Below are 12,473 nucleotides of genomic sequence, written 5' to 3'. Positions count from 1 at the left end.
CATTGTGTGCGAATTTGTTGTCCTGGTTATATAACCCTATATCTGTAACTCTTCCACAGGAGAATTCTATGCAATAAATAGGATAATGCTCTAGGTTTATCTTGTTGTATTGAACCGGGTTTATATTTAGGATTTTTGCCGTAAGATGTACACTTTTGATTGCATCTGGGATTTGGCTTGATGTGTCAGCGCGACAATCAATTAAAGAAAATCTTGATTACTACAGACATTTTCAAACGAATAGGCAACAAATTGCGACCGGTACAATTTTAATTTAATATTCCCAAATCATTATTAAATCAAATTACTGTAATAAATAAGAATGTGCGTCGAACATTTATATTTATATCTCTGTAATAAATATAATTATTTATTTTAAAATTCATATCAATTCATTTAAAAACATGTTATCTCTGTGACCGTATATACAAATAAGAAATGATTATTTAAAAAAAAATATAAATAATTTATTATGCCTGAAAAAAAAACAGGAGGATTTTCTTATCATTCAACTTTAGATATTATTAATAATTAGTCAAAAAGACATCGCTCGTTATCTTTTTGAATTATATGTTATAACAACAGATCTTAATTTTTCATATGTAATTATTTTGTTAAATTTATGTTTATTTTATTTAAAATTACTCAAAGAGTTATAATATTACGTAATGGTGTTACGCGCATTGTACCACCATTTGAACATGCCTATTGGGGCATTATTATAATTTTCTAGAAAATGTCCGGGAAAGAGGAATTACGATGAAGTTGTCTGATTTAGTTGACAAGAAATTTAGAAATTTCTGGCCATTCAAAGTTAAATTGCTATTATTTATTTCTGCAAGATTTAAATATGTCTCAATTAAATAGTTAAAAACTAGATAATAGATTATTTCAGTGAAATTTATTTATTCATAATACATATATATTAAAAAAAATAGTATAATTTAATTATAATATGTTTAATAATAATCATCTTTATTGAAACTGTATAAAAAAATTAAACATTTTCATACAAAACAATAATCATAAGTCTTTCTGACCTAATGTGGTTATTATATGGGAAGATTTTATATATGACTACTTCTCATAAAATGATGTATCCCAGTATACTTTCTAAAAGACATAAATGCTTGTACAGGGAAATATAAGAAATCCCCTGACGGCAATAACTAAATATAGTGGCATAAATATATATAAATTGGTATTCATGATAGCGTTTTACACTGGGTTGTCAAGAGTTTGTTATCATTTCAACCAGTTAAAAGTAACTTGAATCACATTCTGATTAGCAACGTTAAAATAAATAATCAAATAATATGGTATTTATTTGTATATGTATATATGAAATATAAGAAATTATCAATATATTTTAAGTGGTTAGTGTTCCAAGAATGTACACATACGATAAGAAAATATAGCACACGTTCTAGCAACTTTTGTGTGGTCTGTACATGGCCAGAAGCCAATATGCAATATTGCGAGGGTGCAGGTCCATATTTTCTTGAAAGCTATTTTCCAGCCACACATATTGGAGTCCGGCCTTCGATATATTCCGAACATCGAGCGGTCTATTTGCATGCAGAAAAGTCCGGTCCGGATCAGGCCTCTAGAGACCGCCGTGATTTATATAACAAAAAAAATGATTTTCAAACATGACCTTAAAATACTTACCACATCTTACCGCCGCCATCGCCGCCTCCGGAGGGGAGATTTCTCGTCTCCGTAATTTCCTATTCAACATTGCACATTAGCTATAAATTTCCAAGGGTGGAAACGCCAGGCACGTACGCGCTCACCTACAAGGAAGTAATAAAGTAAAAGGGGCAATTAGTATGATAATGCTCAGATATGAACAATTAGTCTGCGGCGTCGTTTGCTTAAGATTGTTGCTAAACCTAGCACAAGCTTGGAATATTCAAACAGTCTTAAACAGAAGACATCACGTCTACGCTGTTAACGAAACACATTTACATGAAAAACCATAAGAGACTCTCTGCACTGGTTGAGGCGAAACCGTTTCCTTGGGGTTGCACGATTACTTCACTTGATTTACTTTGTTTTAATTAGTTTCAATGAGCACCGAAAAATTGTCGTTACTTTTTCTATTAATAATTCACTTTTTTTTTGATCTTTCTTCTTTTCGAGGAACGTAATTCATTACGTACGGTTCTGTGGGGAGCTTCTGATAAAGTACATTTTACAGTGTACGTTTATTACAACAGTAATTAAGCATCCCATCTTAATTAAAACCAGAATGGGGTATCTTAATACCAAGTTTTCATGGTATCACTTAGCGCAGATAACATCTCGTTTTGGCTAATATTTAAACGCGGCCCGCATTGAATTCGGAATAAGAATTTTTAGACTTAATTCCCTTCATTTCTCATTTCGAACTGCTTTTGTGCTATTGTCTGCAGAAATATTAACTAGTCAGATTTAAAAAATCTGTGTATAAGGGCCAACAATAAGGGATAAGATTAACATCCACTCGCTCATCCACTGCTTTTCTCCGGCGCTTGCTTCCTCTCGTTTTTTTTTCAACTCGTAGGGTATTAAAATAATAAATTATCTATTTATGTCTGCGGTTTATCTTGTATGGCAAAGGAAAAGGAAACAATAATGAGGGTGCAAAGTTAAACAGCCCCGGTTAGGGCAGGAATAATGTAAGCATCTCTGTTCCTCCTTTCCTCTCTCGCCCGTGGCTCCGATACATATTAGGGATGTTTTTGAAAGTGAAATAGGGTGCATATTTTAAGCCGGTCCATACATATGTATATCTACAAATTGATTTGTCACAGCCGAATAAAGTCGCGGTTCTAATGTTTCTACACTGATAACTATCGATGGCATCAGCGCTTCTAAAACAGTTTCCATTATTGAAATTAACAAACGAAAAATATATATATCCAGAAAATTTTCCATATCACACATTTTAAACAATTTGTATTTTAAGCAATTAATAAATATTTAAGATAAAGAATTCAAAACGCGATTTATATTATTTGTCCATACTTGAAAATATAATTTAAGTTTTTGTATCTATATATATATATTATTAAAAGTTTATTACTAATGAAGCTATTTCTTTACCGTAATAGAATTACCAACTTGATTCAATTGTATGTGAAGACTTTAAGTTGGTTCCTTTTCTAAAAGTAATAATTTCAAATGTATTTAGTTTATATTTAGTATTATATAATAGTTGTATTATAAAAATATAGTGTAATATTTGTATTAAACATAATTGTGATATTTTTTATTTATAATTGCGAAAATAATATGTTCAGGATAAAATTATGTAAATTCATTCAAATTATGAGAATGATATAAACTAAACTATCCTAATTTCCATTTTGAGAACCTCCGGTGCATATTTTAAAAGAGCTTCTAAAAATTGACGACCCCATTTAAAGACGTTATCTAAACCAGACATTCTGCTAATAAATTTACGATAAAAATCGGATTTAATATTGCCCATGTCCTTATTTTCATATCAGTTTTATAGTTTATATTCAACTGTAACCTACACTGATATAAAATTTTTATTCTCCCTTTGTCATCATTGCGTTTCAAGTATTCATTTTTTTCTGTTAATAAATGTAATTTTATTATTATAATATTTGTAATGTTTCATTGATTTAATAGAAATTCTTATAAAATTATTTGATATTTCTAAGGTTTATTTGGAGTGATTTGAACGGAGTTTGGAGAGTTTATTATATAGATTTGATGAGAATTCGAGAAGTTTTTGTCGTTTAGGTTTATGTGGATGAAAAAGTTGTAGAGCAAAAGTAGCAACTACGAACGGCTAATAAAAAAGTGAAGTGAAAATATTTTTCGCGAGCACGTATCAATCAGATTGTTTGTCTGCAGGATGGAGGGACCAAAACATAAATACGTCGATTTTCGGATGATTTAAAGAGCATTTCGCAATTGCCTTATTGAAAATAAAATAAAAATTATTGCCATCCAGTGACAAGACTGACAATCCTCACGCGAGTTATAACAGATAGCCGCTCATAAATATCGCATTTTCTATTCGAAGCCATTATTTTCACGAAACGTTATTGGTTAATAATGTAAGTGGACATAAGTTTTATAAATAATATATGTTTTTTTTTGTTTATTAACATTCTATTTATATTTAAATACTTAAAAAAAATACCATATTATATTACTTAATAACTATTGCAGTAAGAACAATATTTTTCATTAATAACACAAATAAATAAACCATTTAGTTTAAATAACATTATATGAGTGTGGTTTGAATGTTGACATCTTATCAACTTAACAATAAAATATAAACATTTCTAAGGTTTACTTAGAGTGATTAGAACGAATTTTGGTAGTTTATTATATAGATTTGACATACATTTTGTGCGTTCGATAAAAACCTAGGTTATTATTTTAAAATCTTTTTATTTGGACACGAAAATGTTGCTCATCTGCGTCACGATTAGTTATGTGCCGCAAAAAGTTTAAAATATGCTCTATTCCATTATTTCAAAGAAATATAATACAGTTAGTTTAAAAAATATAAATAAATCAGATTTTGGATTTTACTACTGTGAAAATAAATGTAAAACAATATTATAACTTTCATAATTAAAAAAAATAATTAAGCAAGAATATATCACTTAAAATAACGAAAAAAATGAATTGTAAGAAAAATGACTCGCTTAACGAGCGACGTTTCGCATAACGAGTGACGATGAGAAGAGAAGTTCCGGTTTGCGCACCTGCTACATCATTTTTAAAACTTGTGTACACATATTATGTGTATTTTGGAATATGTTTCACTATACGAGTAAAAATCCGGAAATTTTCGAACGAAATACATATAAAATTATATAAATACATATTATATAATACAAAATATCATTTTAAATAGTTCATTTTCATTTTCTTAATGATATATTTTTAGTAATAATCTACATTATTTCTTCTATATATTTTGATGTAACGTAAAATCATTTAATTCTTTTTAGCCTGGCGCATCCGCCATAACAATATAAATATTTGAATCTGTTTTGCTGGTAAATGGATTATGCTGGAAATCAATAAACGGAGATTTTTGGAATCGGAACGTGTGCATAGCCTGAGGTTAAGAGATGATGATGATATATGTGCAGAGCAATATGGCGGCCAGTATGCAAGCTGAGAAATGCGGTCTGGATCCATTTGCGAGATTAAATTTGTGATTCATTGTACCGGAATGGAGAGTTGTCACATATGTCGACTCGGTCTCTAGCTAAGTGGATAGTTACGTTATGTAGAAAATATTTTAATGCAAAAAAACGTTCTCTCTCTACACACTCACACACACCACTTTTGATTTACGTACAGAGTTTTTCAGTTCTTTCTCTGCCCCATACCCAGACTTTCCATCTGTAAACGACCTCTTTTCCATTTTCACACTCAAAACTGCGTCCAACTAGAAAAATGATTTAAAAATTCGTCGATCTCTTTCCGTGTATTATCATCGATTTCAACAGTGAAACAGGTTCATTCAGATCTATCTAAATTCAAGTGTTATTCAACATAAATGGGTGTATTCTGCTGCATGATGTGATGTGCGGAATGGAATGAAATGGAATGGGGATTTTGGATGGTCGTGGTAAGATGAAAATGAAAATTATCTCTGTGTTCGGAGCGGCGGTGAGAGTTTGAAACAGGGCAACGAGCGCCACATTTCCGGTTCTGGGCGAAACCGGAACTGCTGCCATTGTGTGTGACGTCGTAATTAACAAACTAAACTTAACATGTGCTTTCCTGCCACCATTGTGCTCTTTAAAATTAATGATCTGGTTTCCTTTCGGGCCGGCGTTTGTTCAATAGCACTCGTACATCAACTGACCCGCGACCCGGCCTGAAAATGCCGCTTTTCAGTTAGAAAATGGGTGAAATATTGCCCATAACCGCTCATTTACATACGCTGCGCACAATGAGTTTCGTTAAACAATATAAATCTGTTAAATGGACGGGACCGAAACAAAACGAAACAAAACAACACAATAACAACAAAAAAAAGCAACAGCAACAAAAAGAAACGTAAAATAAATGTAATGAAATGAAAAGCAACAAAATAATTTTATCGCAAATCCGCATGAAAACACATTGGGTGTACATTTTCCATTATCTACGAATTTAGGTCTAGATTTATTGCGCCCAAAAATAGATTCCATCAGCCACTCAATTAATGTATGCGAGCTTTCACGCACTCGCTGGAACACACACACAAAAAGGGAAGAGCAGGAGGCATTATTGCATTTGCAGACTGTACATCATAATCGCCCGTTTAAAAATGATTACCTCGCATAAACAGATTCAATTCCATCCGATGATTTAATAAATTTACTAAATGACACTTTATGAAAATATATTGCAGCGCCATATTTCGGCTGCGCAACACCGGGTAGGGGTTGGTCGTATTTTATTGCAGTCGAAAATGCGCCCTACAGACGCGCTTCGTAGAGGTCCCATTTTGAAATATTACGCCCTGATCGTGGCTCATTCTATTAGTTTGATTAAATCGCGCCAGTTCTTTGAGTGCACAAGACCGAATATGGCATAAGTATTGCGATAGGTTAGTCCGAGGGTCGTTTGCTAAGTGGCAATACATCCGATTGCCAATTGCTATAAAAACCACCAATCTCCGATATATTCTATATCGCTTAATGCATTCGTATTACTCTTTCATTACTTCAGAGAAGAAGTTATTATTGTTATTTTTCATAGCTCAATGATGGCAATCTGATTAAGAATAAGAAGAAAAATATACTATTACTTATATTAAATATTTCTCAATATTGTTTCAATTTATTTATTTAACAATTTTCATTGATTCATTATAGACCAAAAGCGGTCAAACGTGTTTGAAATAAATCCAATAATTTAAAATGCAAAGTCAATTGAAAATTCACAAAAAAATATTCTAATGAAAAATCTCAGGATTAATGAAAAATCTCATAAATTATATTTTATTTTTTCAATTATTGATGTTTCATCAAATTCTTGATACGATATACCACGTGTAGCTGATAACACGTAATCATGTTCAAATGATATAATAATTCGCCGTTGCCAAAATTAGTATTACCAGTGATTGCAATTCTATTATCATTTAAATAACGAAAATTAATGATATTGGGAATTATATGAAATCGCACTTAGATACGTCAAAGATTTACGAAATGCATGAGAAAGTTCATCCAAAAGAAATAAATAATTAAATTCTCATTGTACATATGGATAGATTTTCAAAGTGCACATGCATAATTCATTGCTACTCGTGTTAATCCAAAACGCGCATCTTGTGATGAATTGGTTCAAAATCGACTAACAAAATCACTTGAGCAGGTTGTACAAATGCACATTGCATTCATAAAAGAATCGCACAAAAAGAGGTTCTAATGTATATTTTAATTTAAAATTTTTGGATAAAATTTTAAAAATATGAGTTAAGTATGTAAATGGTAAAAAGTACCAAATTTGAAATTAATGTACAATAGAAAAGGACTATTGACCGTAGAATGTAGTCTGTTGATATAATTCAGCAATGACGTAGGCGGAAATATAGGGCCTTTCTGCAAACATGGACGTTGGGCCCAATTTTTTTGTAAATATATAGCTATACAACTGTGATTCATAAATTATTTATGTTATTATAATATTTTCAATATAAAATATTATAATTATTATTCTATTGCATGTTAATCTTATCCAAGGAGATTATTAACCTTATACGTAAAATATTTTTGAAATATTTGTCTGGTAAGTAATTTAGTAGACATATATTTCCTATATATAAATAATCTTATCATTGAAAGAAATATCAGCAAAAACTTTTAAAGTTCATACAAGATAAACTGAGTATTTTGTACAATAAAATAAATATACTTTTTTTTTTCATCTCATTAAAATACATCAGTTATTGCATATCGAATCACGATGGACGACGCCACCTTATATTCCAAATATCACAGCATGCAAACGAAGGACGTTAATTTCGTATTAGAAAATTACATAAAAACAATAAAGTGGAAAAGTAGTGAGTCAATATTGGACGTAGGATCTGGTTCTGGTGAAGTGACCATGCAACTGTTAGCTCCAGTACTTCCACACGACTTTGAAAAACTTGTTGGATTGGATATTTCACCGGAGATGGTAAATCTGGCAAACAAACAAAATAAAAACCCGAAAATCAATTTTATTATAGACGACATATCATCCGAAGATATTACCAATACGATAAAAGAAAAATTCGATCATATATTTTCGTTTTTCTGCTTGCACTGGATTCAAAATCACAAACAAACTTTAAAAAATTTGTACAATCTTCTAAAAGCGGGCGGTGATATTCTTTTGGTTTTTACTGCAAAATCGCCGATTTTTGATATTTATGAAACCATGAAAACCTACCCGAAATGGTGCAAATTTTTGATGAACACCGAGAAATATATATCGCTGTATCATCATTGCACTGATCCTGAAACTGTTTTCAAAAAGATGCTCGTAGATGAGGGTTTCGTGGTGAAAGATTGTCGAATAGAGACAAGATTTTCGACCTTCTCCGAATTATCCGAATTAAAAAATACATTTCTTGCGATAAATCCATTTGTTAAAAAAATACCAGAAGATTTGCAAACCTCCTATGTCGAAGACTATATGAAAGAAGTGTGCAAATATAGACACGCAAATATTGATCGTTTGGAAAATCGTGAACTATTCGAGATGCCGCATGAATTATTAATAGTTCTAGCTTCTAAATGCTAACATGTAAAACAAATTATCTTATCTTTTGTTATTAGTTTAAGTCTTAAGCCATTTATTCACTTTATTTATATTGTAAATTATATTTTTAAATCAATAAATTTAAATATTTTATAGATATAATAATTATATTTTTGTTCCTATGCAATTACATCAGTTTTACATTTCAAAGATTTATTTTATAACCATAATCAGTAAATACAGTAGATTTATATTATTCAAAATGTATAGTAAATTTCAAATATTCTAAAATTACTGTAAATTTCTAACATTAAAAAAGTGACTACATAATTCAATACACTTAAAATATTAAGTATTAAATTAATAAGATTATGTAATTTCGTTTATTGTCAATTAATAATTTTTATTTATTATTTAATGTTTAAGTCACCCTACCCACGATTTCGTGGGCGACGGTTCGAATCCTGGTCAAGTCAGGCCCTTTGTGAGCCCTTTCGGTGCTTGCTGCAATAGGGTCATCGTTCATCACAGATGGACAGTCAGATGGACAGTTCAGCATATTGACCTGTAACCAAGTCGATAGACAATAACAGTCTTAAGGAAAACAGCAGATTTAAAATTACATAATTTTTTTTTCTGATTTTCGCCGCATATTTTTATAGTTATCAATGTTTTTTTTTCTGATTAGAAAATTATTTTTAATATATTTATCAAGAAACTAAAAATGTACTGTAGATAAAATAATATTCTGATAATAATTATCTCTGTTGAAGTAGCTAATATTGTTGCATCAATTTTATTTTGGATATTTGCAATAAAATTGTAATAATTAATTAATATGATTATAATTACAAAACTTTAGATTTGTGGGTTATCGACCGAACTCCCGCATTCAAATTATTGATGTTTGTTGAAAAATATGTTATCTCGGGCAGAAAGTGGTGACTCTATTTTGGACGTAGGATCTGGTTCTGGTGAAGTGACCATGGAAGTGTTAGCTCCACTTAAACTTGTTGGATTGGATATTTTACCGGAGATGGTAAATCATGCAAAGAAACAAAACAAAACCCGAAAATAGATTTTATTGTATGTGATATAACATCTGAAAATATTACGAAGACGGTACAAGAAAAATTTGATTATACTCTCGTTTTGCTGCTTGAACTGCTCGTAGATTAGGGTTTTGTGATGAAAGATTGCCGAGTAGAACAGAGATTTGTCACCTTTTCCGAATTATCCGTACTGAACAATACATTACTTGCAGTAAATCCATATATTAAAAAAATACCAGAAGTTATGCAAACCTCTTACGTGGAAGACTATATGAAAGAGGTATACAATTGTAAATTCTTCGATCGTCTAGAAAATCGCGAACTAGTATTCAAGATTCCTCATGAAATATTAATAGTTCTAGCTTCTTAACTCTATCATGTAATCAAATTAACTTATCTTTTGTTATTTTAAGAGTTTAAATTTTTAATAATTTATTTTATTTACTTTATTGATATTGTAAATTATATTTTTGAAACAATTGTAGTAATCTTATTTCTTATTTTATAATGACATTGAATTTCCTATGAAATAAAATCACATTTATATTTCAATGTCTTGTTTTATTAATAATAATCATATAATGTTTTGTTTCAAACATTCAAAAAAATGCAGTAAATTTCCATTATTAGAAAAAATACCATAACATTTAAAATATTTCGTAAATTTTCCAACAAAAAATAATAATAAAAAAAACTAGAGCAGAATTTAATAAAAATACGCCATAATGTATACAAAATATTCTAAATATAAAAAAATTAATAATTAGTAAATTTAAAAAATAAATGAAGAAAGACAACTTAATTGCGAAGGATACAGAATTTAGAACGAGTTGGAATCTTTAGAAATGAATTGAAGAGAAATTGATAGAAATCTGTCAAGAAGAGAAACAATTTTTGTTTAAGAATAAATAATTTGTAGTTGAATGTTTGATATTGGATGGATATTTCGGAACTACGGAATGCAAGTGAACGGAAGCGACCAAATCTAGATTTAATTTTGCACTTGAGTTGTTTGGAATGGGAATTAAGTTTGAATTTTTAATCAACAAGGTATAACAGATAATACTTGACTTTTGAAAAAAGTAACAATTATTGAAAACAAAATTGTTTATTTTTTTTAACTTTTTTTGATCATCTATATTTTTTTTCTGATTAGAAAATTAATTTTAGTGTATTTATCAAGAGAGGTAAAGATGTATAGCAGATAATAATTATCTGAGTTGAAATCGCAAATATTGTAGTTAGTAGATAATAATTATAATATTCAAAAAAACAAATCACAAAAAGTTAAATGTTGCAAAGAGCTATACCAAAGGTCTTTCTGCCCTAAGTTAGATAATAATTAAGTAGATTGCAAAAATTTTAATTTGGAAATAGGTCATTTGCGATAAGACTAAAATATCAATCAAAATTAACCGATATAATTCTGATATGGTTGCATTTATATATTTTTTTTTATCTTTGATTCATCGAACGAAGTCTGTATTTCAAATTATTCTATTTTTTTAATTACATCCGTAGAAATATGTAGGTCAATTGCAGTTGAATTTTATTTTATTTTTCTTATTGTATTGAGTTTTTTTATTATGTAATTTATTGTTGCAATATTTGTGTACAAAATATGTTATACATAAAATATTTGATTAAAGTTTCAATCATCGAATAAAATATAATATATTTTCATAATATTTGTTTAATTGACTTTCGCTATTATATGAAAATTAATCTCATCGATCAGAAAGACAAACTTACTTACATTATACTTACTTATATAATTGTTATTTTTACTCTTTTGGTTTATAATTTATATTTATTTTTATATTATGTTGTCAATCATATTGTTTTTATTATATTATCTAGATAATAAATTATTATACATTTTTTTTTAAACTATCAAAAGTCGTTTAAACTTATACTTGTTGTATAATAAATAAGTAAAAAGCAGAAAAATCCTTTTTTTATCTATAATTATATATTTGTACGATAAGATTCCGTTATAAGTATAAATTGTCATTTTTAAAAAGTGCATTAGTTATTTTATTTTACAAACCAACATGAACGACGCCACGTTATATTCCAAATATCACAGAATACAAATCGACGAAGCTACTTTTGTATTAGAAAATTATATACAAGGAATTAAATGGAAAAGTGGTGACTCTATTTGGACGTAGGATCTGGTTCGGTGAAGTGACCATGGAAGTGTTATACCACTACTTCCACACGACTTTGAAAAACTTGTTGGATTGGATATTTCACCGGAGATGGTAAATCAGGCAAACAAACAAAATAAAAACCCAAAAATAGATTTTATTGTATGCGATATAGCATCCGAAAATATTACGAAAACGATAGATGAAAAATTCGATCACATATTCTCGTTCTTTTGCTTGAACTGGGTTCAAAATCAAAAACAAACTGTGAAGAATATGTACAATCTGCTGAAGCCAGGCGGTGATATGCTATTGGCTATAGTTACAAAATCAACGATTTTTGATATTTATGAATCGATGGCCAGCTACCCGAAATGGAGCAAATTTTTGACGAACTCAGAGGAATATATATCGCCGTATCATCATTGCACTGATCCCGAAGCTGTTTATGAAAAGTTGCTCGTAGATGAGGGTTTCGAGGTGAAAATTTGTAGAGTACAGCAGAGATTTATGATTTTCTCCGATTTATCAG

The 12,473-nt window shown here is 29.6% G+C and overlaps 2 protein-coding genes across 2 annotated transcripts; both read left to right on the top strand.

Annotated features, from left to right (window-relative positions):
- Positions 1-7,911: 7,911 nt before the first annotated feature.
- On the top strand, positions 7,912-8,353 carry LOC108560799 (juvenile hormone acid O-methyltransferase-like). Its single transcript, XM_017918479.1, has 2 exons — positions 7,912-8,169; positions 8,222-8,353. The coding sequence occupies exons 1-2, from the start codon at positions 7,954-7,956 to the stop codon at positions 8,255-8,257; spliced, it is 252 nt and encodes an 83-aa protein (XP_017773968.1). The 5' UTR covers positions 7,912-7,953; the 3' UTR covers positions 8,258-8,353.
- Positions 8,354-11,835: 3,482 nt separating this feature from the next.
- On the top strand, positions 11,836-12,469 carry LOC108560797 (juvenile hormone acid O-methyltransferase-like; the record flags this gene model as incomplete). The annotated part of the gene is made up of 1 exon (XM_017918477.1): positions 11,836-12,469. A coding segment is annotated over exon 1 (417 nt), but the record flags the coding sequence as incomplete, so codon positions are not given.
- Positions 12,470-12,473: the final 4 nt, after the last annotated feature.

The sequence above is a fragment of the Nicrophorus vespilloides genome, unplaced genomic scaffold (assembly GCF_001412225.1).
Source record: "Nicrophorus vespilloides isolate i.1.1-1 unplaced genomic scaffold, Nicve_v1.0, whole genome shotgun sequence".
Classification (NCBI taxonomy): Eukaryota; Metazoa; Arthropoda; class Insecta; order Coleoptera; family Silphidae; genus Nicrophorus; species Nicrophorus vespilloides.
This window is presented reverse-complemented; position numbering and strand designations above follow the sequence as displayed.